Below are 16678 nucleotides of genomic sequence, written 5' to 3'. Positions count from 1 at the left end.
GAGCTAGTGCGCAAGTCCTCAGAGGCCTGCGCCTCCCAACGCTCACTCACTCCTTTTCCTCAGCTGCCCACCGACGACTGCTCCACAGCCTGCATCCTAGAGCACAGGGACACTCGTCCTACCCAGGTGTCCTCAGACACTGACTTCAGAGACCTCGGTGTACCAGGGTTTTATATGTTATCAGTAAATCCCCACCACCACCTGACCAGTGTGTGTTCCTCGCCCTTCCTGAGACCCCGAATGACTGAGCACTCTCCAGATCACTGGAGTCCAGAGCTGAGCCTGGACACCCAGTCTGCTCTACCAGCTGTAGCCCCACCACACTGCAGTCCCCTTTCCTCCCTGTCTGACCAGATCACACGTGAGCACCCTTGGTGAGCCTTTATACACGGCCTGCCACATCCCTATGCCCCATCTTGTCCTTGTTCTAGGTCTTCTAGAATAGACACAGGTGACTTATTTTAAATGCTTTTGAAGTAAGGTCATCTTTTGTTTCTGACTAGCAAGTAATATCTGCTTGTTATTTTAAACCAGTGTTCTCAACCTTCCTAATTCTGTGACCTTTTAATACTGTCCCTTGTGTGGTGGTGACCCCCAACCACAACATTTTCATCGCGACTTCATCACTATAATCTTTCTACTGTTATGAATCGTAATATAACTATCTGTATTTTCGGATGGTGTTAGGCAGCTCCTGTGAAAGGGTTGTTTGATCCCCAAAGGAGTCTTGACACACAGGCTTGAGAGCCACTGCTTTAAACTATCCCAGCTTTACACAAGAAACAGTGAGCATGTCACTTCATATCCAGCCCCAAGGGCTTGCTGCTTGTGTTGGTCTTTGGATATGTGTGTATTTATGTCTAATTTTCATAAACTAAGCCTACTATGAGGAACTTAGGCCTCTTCCTACTTTGCTCATTTGTTCCCCAACCTGTTCTGTCACCAGCCTGCTGACCCTTTGTCCTCCGTTTCATCAAGTCCACACCAATGTCTACCCATGTAAAGTGTATAGTTTGTGGTGTGCTGCATTCCTGAATCCATTTTGCATAAATGAGATGATATCATCCATGTTCCATTTCTTGTCTTTCCGCTTTGGTAATAGCCTTGTGGAGATCCAAGTCAGTTGAGTGCTAATGTGGTCCTCTTGGAAGGTACCCAGCGCTGCAGCACTCCCTGGTCCAGATTCATCCCCTCAACCCTCTCCTACATTCAGACTGTCTGGAGCCTCACACAAACCCAGCTCATGATCCCCATCCTCTACCATGCGGCTCTGGTAATCTTCAGAAAGGCTACTTCAGCTAGTGCAGTCTTGGCAGAGAACCTCTTAGCACTGGTTCAAATGTCCTGGCCAACTCTGAGACCCACGGTTCATTTACAGTCCAGCCTGAAATCCAGACTGTTGCAACATCTGTGGACCCCGCCCAAGTGCTGCCCCGGAAACTATACTGTTACCATTGCCGTGGGCGGCATCCCTTTTTCTGGGTAGGCCTAGAGACAGGGTTAGTCAGATCCTGTGGCTTGTCCAATACCTTCCTTCCTGCTAGCAATGGGGAAGAACTGAGATTGAAGCCAGGTCCCTGGTTCTAGAGGCTCTAATACACGTGTCTGAGATAAGCTACTTCGGAACACTTGTCAGTGGTAAACTCATCATCTTCCAGTGGTGATTTCCCACATCCCCTGTGCCTTCATCTAATGGTTCAGCTTTCTCTGATAAGAGGCTGAAGACTCCTGGAGTGCAAAGGGGTGGGGAGCCTGGGAAACTAGGGGTGGAGACCTATAGCCAACTGCTTTGACCAATTAATTGATTAATTAAAAATTTGACACTCGGTATCACTCTGTAGCCTAGTCTGGTCTTGAACTACGTCTGGGATTATGCAGATGAGCTAAATGCAGGCTTGGTACAGCCAGCTTGAATCCCACCTCGGGGACTCACTATGGGTACCTGTAGCTTAGTCTCCTTAGCTAGGTAAGATGGTAATCAGTAAGGTGGTAATTACACACTTGGAGACAGGCACTGTGTGAAACCCCAGTGATCATATGCTTTCTGATCCAGAATATTCAGGATGTCAGCAATGCATATGCTTCATTATATGGTAAGTTTCTCCTCCAGGACTGAGCAGCATAATATATTTGATATTTATATTCAACACTGCAATGTTTCTGTAGGGAGCCATTCATGTATCTTATTGAATAGAACAAAAGTTCTAAAAGTCCTGAACCTTCTGGTTCAGAGGTTTATTTATAACTAACAGATTTGCTGGAAAATTGGAAATGTGTCACAGTTTTATAGTCTTGGTCTTTTGGCTAAGATCAAGCATAGTGTCTGCTCTCGGGTACTTAACATACAGCCGCTCTCAGGACTCCTTAGATAGCCCAGGCAAGAGCTTTTGGAGCAGACAGGGTCAGCCCACATGTCCAGCTGATGTTGTTCCCATTCTACCCAGTGTCTAGATCACAGGCACTGTGTGCTGACTGCTCATCTTCCCATCCACGGGGTCTCTGTAAAGCTCTACCCCCAGGGACCCTCAATGAGACCTGCTTTGCCATTCCTAGCTCCTCCTTGCTATCTGCAGTCAGCTCTCACAGGGCAAGTAGAGAAAACCCTGTGCCTGCCTGCCTCCCGTGAGACTGCTCTCCTGGCCCTCCACTGTCCTTGGGGTGGCAATAATCTACTTGCATGGAAGATAATGCCCTGGGGCTGGTGAGGACTCTGACATCCCTCCTGGCTTCACCAAGCTGGCTTGTGCGGGCATGTTTATTTGGGAACGCTGGTCAGGAGGTGGGTGGGAGAAACAGCACGTCATTGCAGGACAAGCCCTCCCCTGTGTGCTCAGCCCCAGGAGGGCATTTCTCAAAGTTCCCCCGGGGAAAGCCACCATCTGCCTCTTGTGGTGTAGACAGCCTGCTTCACGGCAGCACTGAGTCCCAATAGCTCGGTTTTCTCTTCTAACCCAGTGAAAGTCGGAGCGAGAGTTGTCAGTGTCTCCCAGCAGAGTGGGTGAAGCCGCCCCAGAAGCTCCTTTCCCGCCTTGCTTCTGATGTCCAAGTCATACAGAAGGGCTGGAGGGGAGCAACCCACCTACCTGGATGGCAATGGGAACAATCTTGTTGGCTAGGTTCTTATATAGCAAGCAGATGGGTGCAGCTAGGAACTGGTGTGTGCAAGGATCGGTTTTGTTGGCATCGATGCCATCCAGTAGCTCGTAGTCCACGATGAAAATGTTCCCTTCCTGCAGGAGGCAGAGAAAGATATTCAAGCTGCTTTAAGCAGAAATGGACCTGAGAGCCAGGGCCGGAGTAGGATGTGAGTGATGGCCTTCAGGGCACCCTACCCCTTCCCTGTAACTTAGTGTGTAACACGCCCCTAGAAACTGTTAACTAAGAAGTGTTAATTAACTCTTCACTTGAGTGTGCACAGTAGCCAAATCCGGGGCTACAGCCTGCTATCCCTGCTTTTATTTTGTGTTTGTGTTTTTCACTTTGGGTCAGACTCCAGCCAGCTCTGTAAGTCTGCATATTTATCATTGGAGGGGGAGTCTGTTTAACCTATTTTCTCGCTCTTCAAGGCCAAGGACACAGGTACGGTCCTCATTCTCTCCTGCAGTATATATTTAATACAACAATGCATTTTACATTTACATGAAACATAGCAATCCATTCCAGTGTCATATTAACAGAACAAAAGTTCTAAGCTGCCTCCTTCGTGGTTCTGAGGTTCATTTGAAATCAAAGTATTTGCTGCAAAAATGTCAAGTGTGTCACAGTCTTGGGTTCCAGAAGCAGCTAACAACTACCAGGATTCTCACACACGTGCTTGCACCAGGATAGTAACACTACAGCTTGGAGCAGAAGCAATCATTCCTTCAATCAACAGCGAAGACTTCTTTGGACCAGTTGCAGAACCAAAGCGATGATCAAACAGACCACATCATGACAGGACTGATTATTACGCCCCATATTGTCCCGTGCCCCAGATTTTTCTCTATTTAATCCTAAAGCTCATGTCAGTGCCCCAAGGTGAATTGGGGTCACCGAACCCTGTTATCTCTTCCCTCCCACGTGTCCACATTGATTAGACCTCTCTCTCTCTCTCTTTCTCTCTCTCTCTCTCTCTCTGCTTTTTACTGCATTGCTTATTTCTTTTGCAGGTGTGCTGCGTTGGGTGGCTTTGCGTAGCCTGTCTCAGCCTCAGGAACCTGGAGTTTTGTCCTAAAATTCTGGTTAAAGTGGAATTCAGAATCTATGGGTTTGAGGTTTCTAGCTCCAGGGCTGATTTACACGAGGAAATTTCAAAGCTAGGATGAAAGACTGACCATGACTAACTTAGGTTCGCTGTAACTGAAATCTGCTTGATTCTCATGAAGAAAGCTGTAAGACCACTCTGATGGGTTAGAGGGGATAGGCAAAAGAAGCCAAACACCCAAATGCCCCAGGATTTCATTTGGATTATGTTCAACGCTCGGCAAATTAGCCATTGTCGTCCAGGGCAGTTCCCTCCCGGAAGGAAGAGATGGGAAGGAGTGGGGCTACTCTGCACAGATGCAGGGGAAAACAGGCTCCTTTGAGTCATGTTCCAAAAACAAGTTTTACTGAGAAAGAGTAAAAAATATTTAGGAGTTGGTGGCATACCTCTGTGGTAGAGCTTTGCTTGAACATGTGAAGCTCTGGGTCCAATTCCCAGTACTGGAAACAACAATTTAGGAGCTATGGGTTTAGCGTGTCACTGAGGTTGGCAAAGAAAGGTGTCACAAATGATGGAGGGCCCTAAGGACTGTGCTGGTGTGTTAGCTGGGGGCAAGACAGTATGTGTGCAAGAGTCTAGTCAGTGGTGATTGTTAGATTATTGGATAATTGCCTCGTGATCTAAACCACAGCAGAACATCGTGATCATGTGTTTGATGGGTCAGCTCAAAGTGAAGATAACCCATAAGCCACCTTCCCTGGAAGTGGCAGGGGCTCACCACTAAGAGGATGTTGTCGTGGAGAACAAACAGAGGCTGACTTTTGGGAGGCTGGGGACCATGGTGGCTGGGGACCATGGTGGCTGGAGACTAGGGTAGCTGGCTGTTTAGGTCCTCTTGGTTCTAAGATCTGCTGGTTTCTGGGCATGGGTGACTGACTGCAAGGAGTTCTTATTGTTATTGCTGGCTGTCCACGTGACTAGGTAGTATCCTGGGACCCATGCAAGTCCAGAAGAATGTGGAAAGACTGCCCATGTGGGTCAGGAACCCCACTTCAGGTGGGTAGGTAATCTCCCAAGGACAAGTAGGCAGGAGGTCGTTAGGGCCAAATGATATGTGTTTGGAATCGCAGTGTGAGCTGGGTACCTAGACGGGGTGACGGGGGCAATGAGGCTACATGAGCAGCTGGAGATGGTGCTGGCTGCAGTGGGGGAGAGGGAGAAGACAGGACACTGAGGGTTATTGTTGAAACTATCAGAAAACAAACAAACAAAACAACAGATCCCTTAAGAACCTAGTGTGGGAATGCCTGAAAGATTCCATCAGATACAAGTCAATTCCATTTGAATTCTTTCTGTCTTGAAACAAGGGTAGCCTTGGAACCCTTGGGAGTGAAGGGTTGAGCCTGCAAGTGAGAACCAGGAGACTGGCTTGGGGAGGGGGTGGGGTGGGGTAGGGGTGAGGTAGATAAGGGAGGCACAGGTAGCACAATGTTTTTAATTAAAAAGTAACAACTTCTACCAGTCTCTGTCTTTTGTCTCTGCACAAAGCCTCCTCCTTTAACCGTTTCTTCTCTTTTGCAAAGTGGGTGACACTTGGATGACCACGTATGGAACACACCTGTCACAATGCCTGACCCTCTACAGTCGCTCTTGGAATTATTGATATGGGTATTAAAAGCCCTGACACTAGGCTTGCAACTGGGAGGCTGCTGTAGACACAGCCCCTCCTGAGACTGCCTGTGGCTGGCACAGTGCCCAAGGCCCTCACGGGGTCCTGCTGCCAGGAAAAAGAAGAAATTTCTGATCTTATACTGTCACTCAAACAGCAAACCAGCAGTCTGGGGATCAGCAAGCATTGGTCAACAGGAAGTGGCTTCTGTGGAAAGACTGGCTGTCTCCAGCCAGCAGGTCTACCTGTACTTCCTGTTCTAAACTGAGATGCCGCTCTAGGCTGCACTCCACCATCTCTGTGGTCACTGGGAGCTTCTGGGGTATCTCTGTGCAGCGCTTGATTAGTACGGGGTTGCAGCCGTTCAGGAACTGGTAGCCGAACATGAGGTCCTCCTGCCAGTGGTTCTTGACTCGCTCTGTGGGGAGAATAGGAAGGCACACCCCCTAGGTAGGTCAGCTGGGCAGGCCCCGTGGCTCTGCCTGATGACAAATCTTTGTAGGGACTCCTTTTCAGGGCTCCCAGGCTCCTCTCTTGCCATTCCCACTGTGTGCCTGCTCACTGATGGCTCACTATGTACCTAGTCTTTCTGGTCCAAGCACCCACTCTTCTCAAGATCCCTGGTCCTTCAGTGAGGTCAGCACCTTTATCCAACTGTTCTTGCCCCCTTAAAGAACAATCACTCTCAGGCTCTCCATCCATTACTGTCCAGTACAGTGTCAGGGCTCTAAACCAAACAAATCCTGATCCAAAGGAACCCAATGTTACTTTCAATTTTTAAATTTTATTTTTTCTATGTGTGTGTGCACGCATGTTCGTGTGCACATTTGTGTGCCGGTGTCTACAGAGATCAGAGATTTTCGATGCCCCTGTAGCTGGAGTTATTGTGGTTGTGAGCCACCCAGTGTGGATGCTGGGAACTGCATTTGAGTCCTTTGCTAGAGCAGAATTAGCTCTAACTGCTCAGCCAATCGCTTCAGCCTCCAATGCTACTTTAATGTAAATGCTTAAAAGAAACAGGCCAGTCTTGCCTTGGTTCTGTGTAGAAGAGCCACAGATGATGTATTTGTGAAAAAAAAAAAAAGTTCTGATAGCTTTGAGACTTCTGGTGAGATGTTGTCTAGGGTGCTGGAGTTGGATGTCAGCCTTTCTTGGGTAGAAAAGTAAATTTCTCCACCCCCACAACCCCAAGAGCCCTCTTACCAGAAATAGTGTTGCTGATCTTGACAAAGATTTTCTCAAAATCAGCAAAGTCATTCCAGGAAGACTGAAACATGTGCATGAAGCGATTGATGAACAGGTTCTCCATCCTGCAAAGCAAGGTCAGGTCACCTCATCTGCCCACTGTGCCTCTGCAGAGTGATTTCACTGGATCCGAGGCAGTCCCCCGTGAGCAGGTGCTGGCCTTGTGGGACCAGGACAGAAGTTAGCCTGTGTCTGATACTCTTCCTACTGAACCTCAGCTGTGTAAGAGACCAGGCCAGTGTTCTCCAGAAGCGTTTTGAATGCCACCTCTGTGTGTGTCCATCATTTCTTTGTAGATCACAAACCAGCAATGGGGCAAGGCTGCATCTCCTAAGCTCCCCAAATAAGCACCACCAAGTATTACCACCCCCAAACTTATGGAGGGCATTTCCCACTCAAACCACACTCCACTCTCTGGTCCCCACAGGTTTGTTGCCATATCGTAATACAAAATGCATTTAGTCCAACTCCATAGGTCCCCACAGTTTTTAAATCTCACCACTGTTTAAAAGTCTGAAGGCAATCTCTTAATTGTAACCCTTGTAAGACCAAAAAGAAAACTGTATTCTTCCAATACAGAGCGGCACAGAATATGCACTACCATTCTGCAAGGGAGCAAAGTAGGCATAGTGAGAAAATACTGGATCAAAGACTGAAACCCAGCAGAGCAAACTCTAGTATTGTGCGTGCCTGCTGTCAAAGGGTTTAGATGGCTCTGCCCATTCAGGTTTGCTGTCCTGGTTCCAATCTACATGCGCAAGTCTCCTTGGCAAATATCTCTCAGCTCCGACATTGCCAGCGTCTTTGGATCTCCATTGCAACCCAGGCCACACTGTGCAGCTTGATGCAGCAACCTCTCAGAGCCTCTCCTTTCTCACGGTCTTCATCTAGGGACACTCATGCGACACGATACCTTGCTTTAGTGGCTTTCTAAACCCATGGAGGAAGAAACCACAACCCCTTCATTCCTACACCCTGCACGCCTCTAAAGCCAGCACCACATGGGTGACACCACTAAGTTCAGCTCCCAGCTTAGGATGAGCCCTGGCCCCCTGAGTCACACCAGCACCACTTCTTTCATTCAGTTACTCTCTAGAGCAGAATCTCTGCAGGCTTCATGCACAAGCTGGAGACTTGCCTGGGTGGGGTCTTTCCCTTTAGGCACCCATCCCTTGTTCCAGTGCACAGCAGGCCTCTCCTTAGCTCTGCTCAGCTCCTTAAGAGTTGCAATCTCCCCTCTGACACATGCCATGACTGTTAAGCTCGCGATGGCTTTTCTCTCTCCAAATTGTACACTTACATTCCTTCCTACTCGCTATCTCTTTTTCTCTGTAGACCTGCATAAGCATTACTAATAATAAACTATCATGAACTTGACATTATGCAGTCTTGAAATTTCCAAAGACGTTATTCAATTTCTTTTTAGTTTAGCCTTAGGTAAGCTCTTAGGACACGGGTAGAAAACAGTCAAAATATCACAGGAATGGCCTCTAGCCTAGTTACAGTGAAAGTTCTTGCTTCCCTCTGCGAGGTTTTGAGCCAGGTCTCTACAGTCTGCATTTCTCTCACCGTTGCTGTCTTTCAGGCTCCTATGAGGATAGCCTGTTAAGTTCTGTTTACAACATTCAACTGCTTTCCTAGTCCCAAGCTCCAAAGTCTTCCAAAACAAAACAGAATGAAAAGACCCACCGCCAACTGAACAAAACCAACAACAACAATAACAACAACGAAAACATGGCCAGGCTTTTCACTGCGACAGCCTGTTCTCTGCTGCCATCCTAGTTAATTTTCTGCCGGGGTGATAAAACGTCATAACCATGATGAATTACAGAGCGAGAGTTTATTCTGATTCATGTTCCATAGGGTTAGATTCCATAATTGAAACACAATTAATAAAAACTCAGGGTCAGAAATTGGGGTTCAACCTGAAGATCTACAAAGCAAAACAGCCAGTCACTGGCTTTTACCTCCATCTCAGTCTGAAATGACGATCTTGCCTTCCTGAATCTCAGAATGAGACTGTCTGTTGAGAACTGTTTTCTCCTGTATTGTAATCCTTTCTAGGGCTAGGATTAAAGGCATGCATTACCATTATTACAGGCATGCACTGCCCGGTTTCTATGGCAACTAGTGTGGCTACTGGGATTAAAGATGTGTGACATTATGGCTACTGAGATTAAAGGTGCGTGTTACCATAATCTGGTCTGCAAGGCTAACCAGTGGGACTGTTTTACTCTCAGATCTTTAGGCAGTCTTTATTTATTAAAATACAATTGAAATACCACTGCACATAATGGTGGGAACAACTTGGCAGCAGGGACCAGGAGCAGGAAGCTGAGAGATCGTCTCGTCAAATGCAAGCACAAGGCAAGAGAGTGAACGGAAAGAGGAGTGAGACTTTGAGCTCTCAGAGCCCACTGCCAGTGACATACTCCAGCAAGGCTACACCTCCTAGATAAACTTTTCAAATATCACCACCAACTGGGTACCAAGAGTTCAAATACCCAAGCCTATAGGTCATTTCTCATTCAGACCACCGCGGTTTCTGCCTTAATGTGTATAGGCAAAGTATTTGACCTTAACTGGAATCTCAGTTCCCTTACCCAGAAATGATCAATAACAGCTGTCAAGTTCTAAAAGGATGGCTATAATTAGAAAACACCCAGACTAGGGAGACTGACTTGTGGTCCTCAGCCCTGGCTGCCTGCTGGGGGTGCAGACAGTCAGGCCCCACTCTCAGAGACCCGTCCATGGGTGTGCCGGGCGCTGGGAAGTGCTAAAAGTCCTCAGTGGAGTACAGGGCTCAGTTGGGTTTCAAGCATTTAGGATTTTCTAGGTGTGTATGATTATAAAATTTCTCTACGAGTCAAAGTATGCTATAAAAGGTGTCCTTGCTAACCTTGATGTGGGGCTGAAGATCTATGTATTTGACAGTATCCATGATTGTGCCAGCATCCTGCAGTGACTCTAGTGCAAACATGTAACCCAGAGTTCAATCTCTCTGTGTGTATTAGCAAAGGGCCTTAGGCAAGGTCTCCAGCCACCTTCTGTCTCAGGTTCCTCAAATGCAAAGAGGGGACAGTATGTGCTGTGGCTGTTTAAATGGCCCCCCTAGGCTCATATATTTGAATGCTTAGGAAGTGGAATTGTTTGAAAGGATTACAAGGAGTCGGAGGTGTTTCCTTGTTGGAGCAGTTGTGTCTTTTTTGGTGGAAATGTGTCACTGTGGGGGGAGGGGCTTTGAGGTTTTACGATCCCACACCAGGATCGGGTCTCCCTCTCTGTCTGTGGATCAGGATGCAAAGCTCCCAGCTACTTCTCCAGCACCGTGTGTGCCACCATGCCTCGCCCACCGCCATGGTGATAATGGACCAACCTCTGAAAAGCCCCCATGAAATGCTTTCTTTTATGAGTTTGCCTGGGTCATGGTGTCTCCTAAGACAAGTGCCTACCTCATGAGGTCACTAAGACAAATGATCAGGAATCTCTGTCATGGGACCAACACGGTCATTCTAGCCATTGTCACCACAGAATCTGCCTCCTGGTAACAGTCTGGGCGCCATCCTCAGGCGGACTGGCCACAGAAAGAGTGAACTGGGAGTGGCAATGGAGGATTGTAAGTACAGTCCCTGCCAGGCCTGAGCACACAGTGCTGCTACTCTTGGGAGACGGCTGGATCAAGGCTGTTGAGATACAGGTCTTGGTGTGTGTCCGCTCCTCCAAGCACATCCTCTGGATCATGCAGTTAGTTCACTTTGTGCAGACAGGTTTCCACTGTCTTCCTTCCTGGTCCCAAACTCATCTCTAACCATAGCCCCTGTCCTGCCACCAGATGGGTCACCCACACCCTGTACTTCCTAAAACTTACGCTTTTGAGTAGTTCAGAACAAAGTCCACTCCCTTTTCACTGTCAAACTGGATGTCCCGGGGTAAATCCTTGTGGCACTTGGCATCAATACTCAATGGAAAGCCTGGGTTCCACTCCATCCATCTAGCATGAGAGAGGCGAAACAAACAAACAAACAAACAAACAAACAAAAAACTGTTAAAGGAAGGGTGGTCCTTTGGGTGGTCCCCTGAGCTGAAGGCTGCCATGTTGCTAGAAAAAGTTCTACATGGCTTTTAATTTTCCTACTGTAAGCTCAACGCACTGTAAGCTGAGGTAATAGAACCCCTTCCAAGGTCTTGTGGCAACCACTGCTGCTGTGATCTGATCACAACCATTGAGATCTGAGACTGACTGGCTTATACCAAAGAGTCGAGGAACGCGCAGATGGGCACTAGTCCATAGAGAAGAGTGAGGAAGAAAACTCCAGAGACCCCACTTAACATAGGTGAGTTTGAACAGCCATAGGCCCTAGGAGGGGTTGGCCTGGGTGGTCACCGGAAAAGGGCTTTAAGGCTCTCATGCCACACTCAACCAAAGCGTCAAATGTCCTGCCAGCTTGGTCAGTGCACATCCTGATTCTGTGTGTGGTGGTTAGGGGAGGGGAGAGTTTCCAGGCCCTCATGGTAGAATCATAGGGCAATAGAGGAAGTGAGAAAGAACACTAGGTACAGACCGCTGACGGAATGCTCCTGGAGCATCTGTCCTGCAGCAGGTTTAGAGATGGTTGTAATCAAAGCAGCTCCCTCTAAAGAGAAGCCAGACACTGCTACAGTGAAGGTATTTAACTCGGACTGCCTTCCTGGCCATCGTCCATGCCACCTTTCTATAATCTCTGAAAACAAAACTAAAGAAAACGCAATCCCCCCATTCAATCATTTGAGTTGCTTTGCTTAGAAGCTGAAGGGCCCATTCTGAGGTCAGAGTTTTCATGTATATTCCCAACCATCCTTCCTTTAATGCTACTGTTAGGGAGGCAGATTTTAGATATCCAGACACCATCAGTCCTTTTGCAAGACCTTGTGTGTCCACTGTTACACACACTCCTCCATTCGCTGGTTCCACCGGCTCATGGCCGCTCTTGGCAATGAAAATTCCTGGGAAGAAACTTCATGTGCAAAGGGAATGGGGCAATGAAAACTGATAAAGATGGAGTTTGGAATATTGCGGGTCTGAGGACGCAGTCAGAAATCTGTTCTCTCCTCAATGGCTGGAAGTTTTAGGGGTCTCTGAGGAGTGTCCTTCCTCTAGTTTATTTTATGGTTTGTGAGTTTGAACAAAAATCAGAACTGATAGGCTCTCAACTTTAGGGGTTATTGTCCTGAAATAGCCTTAAATTCCTTGGCCAGGCTACCAGTAGGGGCCCTACTGCCCTACTGGTAGGAGAAAAAAAAAACCTCCCCAGGTTAAGAGTGTGGGGAAGATTGGCAGTTGGCTGATTTTTTCTTTAATCTATTTGTGTCCCCGCTGCCACCTATTAGGGATCTGTCTAACTTCTAGACCTTCCTCAATAGACTTTATGAAAACCTTCTATTTTTATTATTCGTGTGATCTTTACTACAAGCACATTAATACACATAAAAATAAGGATAAGTGTGCACACGCACGCGTTTGGTTTTTTTGTTTGTTTGTTTGTTTGTTTTTTTGCTTATTTGGAAAAATGAGTAGAGGCGTCTTCAACACTGCATGATCACCCATCAGCCAGCTGGCCCAGTCACATCGCTCTTCATGCAATGTTCCAGGGATGCAGTGAACGCCAAGGGATCCGGTCGAGCTGAAGCTTTCAGTGATCAGTAAAGACACATGCACCAGTGATAGCGTTCACTGTGCTTGTTTTAAGACAGAGTTTCTTTGTTATTATTATTATTTTTAATTTATTTTACATATCAACCACAGTTTCCCCTCCCTCCTGTCTCCCGTTTCCTACCTCCCATCTACCCCCATCCCCATCCACTCCTCCTCTGTTCTGAAAGAGGCAGGACTCCCATGGGAACCAACAAAGCGTGGCATATCAAGTTGAGGCAGGGCCAACCTCCTGCCCCTGAGACAGGGCTTCTATATGTAGTCCTGGCTATCCTGAAACTCACTTTGTAGATCAGGATGGAACTCTGAGATCTGCCTGCCTCTGCCTCCTGAGTACTGGGATTAGAGGTGTGCATCACCACAGCCTGGCAACATTCACATTTTACTGTTTAAATTGATAGTGTGTAGACAATACGAGTGAGTGCACATGAGTGTAGGTGTGTGCAAACCATTGAGTGGTGGTTCAAAAATAGATAGGCAGGGCCATTCATGGTAGCATACATCTTTAATCCAAACTCTCAGGAGTCAGAGGCAGGCAGATCTCTGTGAGTTTGAGGCCAACCTAGTCTACATAGCTAGTTCCTGGCCAGTGAGATTGTGTCTCAAAAACAAAAATAAACAAACAAAAATAGTAACAAAACATGATTGAGAGTGAGAGGAAAATGGGTCCTTTAGTAACACTGACCACCACAGTGGAAACTTGATCTCAGATTGCAACTGAAGGAAGAGTTGAGAACAAAGCCGGCTTTTTATTTATGTAAAAAAGTAAATTTATGTATGTTTCCTCAAGGTGGTAGGTGCTGTAAAGTACTTTGATCCCTAATCCAGGAAGATGCTGATAAGAAGTAGGCCGCAATTCAGAGTGTCACTGGTCCTTGGCAGCAGTGAAAGGCAGGGCTTGTTTGCAGCACAAAGAGAGAAGGAGCCTTTGTCAGCACGTGGTGGCCAGCTGTGGTGTGGGCAGGGGTTGCAGGAGGTGCGGTTGGAGCTTTCCAGGGGCTGCTTGGTTAAAGCAACAGCTTCTTGATGGAACAGGACACGGAGGGCGGCTTTGGGAAGTTAATTTGCTCCCGCAGTGACTGAGGGACTGGACTCAGGCCTTCAGGTTTGCTCTGCAAGAGCTTTCGCACACTGAGCCAGGGCACCTGCCTCAAATGCTCTGAAGAGTTTTCTTCAGCATTTGGACGATGTTTTGTCAGCTCAGTAAGGACTTTCTCAGAATATGACACCAAGGAGTGAACACTTAGCTCCTTTGGAGGTGAGACCATGGCACAAGAATGGAACAGTCTGTCAGACAGCTTCTCACTGGCCTCTGAAGCCAGACACCCATGTCCTTTCCACTGAATGAGACATACGGACAAACTAACCCACAGACATAAATAGGTGGGGGAGGGGGACACAGAAAACCCTACACTCCATGGAGGAAGACCACAAGGAACAACTAGACCGAAATAAGGAAGAGGCAGAAAAGACATCTGATTTGAAGGGAGACCACTTAAGGAGATGGAGACGGTGCAATTCAATGTAAAAAGACATTTTGGTTCATAAAACATGATAAAAGAAGAATTCAACAAGGAAACAGAAGAAGATTATCATCAGTATGTGATCTGATTTGTCTCTTAAAGGACAAAGTTTGTTCATTCTACAATAAGTTATTTGAGCACCATCTTTGTGCCAGGAAGCACTCTTTACTTTTTGTAGACAATGTAACACAAATGTTTAGCATAACTCCAAGGAAATTCAAAAGAGCCTTGGATGGAACCACTAGAGACTTGAAAGTCAGATAAGGAAATTTAATAAACTTCCCATTTCTCACACTTAGAATGGTAGACACTGTGAAGTGTTTATGGATTATTTTGGATTAGGCTATCTTATTTTTATTATATTAAAAATTATTTTTAAAATTTTTATATAACATATTTTCATCATATCTTTCCCTTTCCCCAACTCCTCCTAAATTTTCCCTACCTCCCTACTTACTCAAAATTCATGCTTTAACACATGAACACACACACGCACATACCAAACCAAAGCAATACCTGCAGCCCATCTTGTGCTAACCAACTATTCCTGAGCATGAGGCCTGCCCTGCAGTGCAGTTGATGTACCCAGTACCACTCCACTGGAGATGAACTGGAAATCAGTTGATTTCCATCTCTGAGCACGTATTAATTTCAAATAACTTCTTGGTTAGGGGTGGGACTTTGTGCCCACTTCCCTTTTTCTGTGCTGGGATTTCATCTAGCTTGAGTTTGTACAGGTCTTGTGTGTGCTGCCAGTCTCTGAGCTCATGAGCATCAATCCTTTAGTGTCTGGAAGACACTGTCTCTTTGGAGTCCTCTACCACCTATAGTTCTTTCTGTTTCTTTCATGTAGATGTCTGAGGTTTGAGGAAAGGGGTTTGATAAAGATATCCCATTTAGGACTGAGTATTCCAATGTCTCACATTTTCTAGTTGTGAGTACGTGTGTTTCTCTATTAATTTTCATCTACTCCAAGAAAAACTTCTCTGATGGGGGTTGAGTAATGCATTAAAATATGAGCAGAGTGTAATGGATTAAGTAAAAATGCTGCGGATCTCCAAGTGGTTGCAGCAGCAGAAACACTGCAGAGGCCACGAGGAGAGACAGACAGATGGGCGTGCCATGAGACCATGTTGCAGGTCTCTGAAGGTAGCTGGTCCAGGGTAGGGAGACACATGGCAGGTGAGAGACAGAGACATGGATAGGCATACCATGCAGAGTGAAGTTGGATATTTATTTAGTGGGTTATGGAAGGGAAGGGGAGAGAGGGATGGAAGAGAAGGGAGATGAACATAGAGAAACAGAGAAAGAGACAGAGGCAGAGACAGAGGGGGAAAGGAGAGTAGTGGGGAGAATGAAGAGAGGCAGAAGTTGCCTCTTTGGGGAGAGATGGAAAAGGAAGGAACTCAGGCTAGAAGCTGAAGATCAGCCTGCCTCGGTGGACTGGACCGGGAGGGGAATGGGCATGAGAGAGTGGCATGGCTTGTCTCTTAAAGGGACAGGACAGATCATTACATATAGCAATATGTCTTTAGGAGCAGCAGGCTCTTTTAGCAGAATAATAGTGGTAGGCTTTTCCCTAGGGCCCATGACTTATCTAGTCTCAAGTTTGTGGCTTCATTAACAGTGTCCAGATGTGGGTTCCATATCATGGAATAGGCTTTAGATACAACATTTTTTTTTAAAAAATGATTGGTTATTTCATAACATTTATGCCATTATTGTACCACTATATCTTGCAAAGCAGGTTACAGTTGTGGGTCTCATGGTTTGCAGCTGGGTAAAACTGATGATTACTTTTCTCCTCTGGTAGCATGTGTTGTACCTTTTAATACAATGAATGCTGGTCAGAAGGACTGAAACTTCAGTAGGGTATCAGCTCACTTTTTCCATGTATGATGACATAAGTAAGTGGTGTCTTCAGCAATAGGAACTTACTGTCAGGTTCTGGAGGATAATCAATATCATTGGCAATGGCCTGTATTGTTTGTGGGGGGGCATATCTGTAGGTCCCCTTTGGCCAATGACTCAACAAGATGTAATCCATTCCTGAGACTAGGAGTTTACTTAATAGCATAAGCTATCTAGTTGTGACACTATCTCCCCCATTATATGCTAACTCCATTTAAATCTCTTTAAGAAGCTTTGAGAGTTGTAAGCTTCCATGTGGCTATTCAAAAGGCCTTTAGCACTAGCTGATCCTCTGCACAGTCCCTCCTTTACTATGCATTTCTATTTTCTTCTCTGTTTCAACCTATTTTAGTTTCCCCTTTATTTATCCATAACACCATGTTCTATTTCCTTTTCCTTGGGAGAGCCCTTTCTCCCACTGATCTCATATGAGCTATCTAACATCTGTGTCTATTTTA

At 46.4% G+C, this 16678-nt stretch overlaps 1 protein-coding gene across 3 annotated transcripts in view; it reads right to left on the bottom strand.

Annotated features, from left to right (window-relative positions):
- Positions 1 to 16678, bottom strand: part of Alox5 (arachidonate 5-lipoxygenase) — a 48335-nt gene that overhangs the window by 6909 nt on the left and 24748 nt on the right. For 2 of the 3 annotated variants that reach the window (XM_048444449.3, XM_048444450.3), the window contains 4 exons: positions 10966 to 11088; positions 7056 to 7162; positions 6098 to 6270; positions 3084 to 3230 (listed from right to left, as the gene is read on the bottom strand). In XM_048444449.3, the coding sequence (XP_048300406.1) occupies positions 3084 to 3230; positions 6098 to 6270; positions 7056 to 7162; positions 10966 to 11088 (550 nt within the window). The remainder of the gene's footprint in view (positions 1 to 3083; positions 3231 to 6097; positions 6271 to 7055; positions 7163 to 10965; positions 11089 to 16678) is intronic. The other variant, XM_085686939.2, reaches the window with a different exon arrangement.

Source organism: Myodes glareolus, chromosome 3 (assembly GCF_982192425.1).
Source record: "Myodes glareolus chromosome 3, mMyoGla1.1, whole genome shotgun sequence".
NCBI lineage: Eukaryota > Metazoa > Chordata > Mammalia > Rodentia > Cricetidae > Myodes > Myodes glareolus.
Note: the sequence above shows the minus strand (reverse complement) of the source record. Positions and strands in the feature narration are given on the sequence as shown.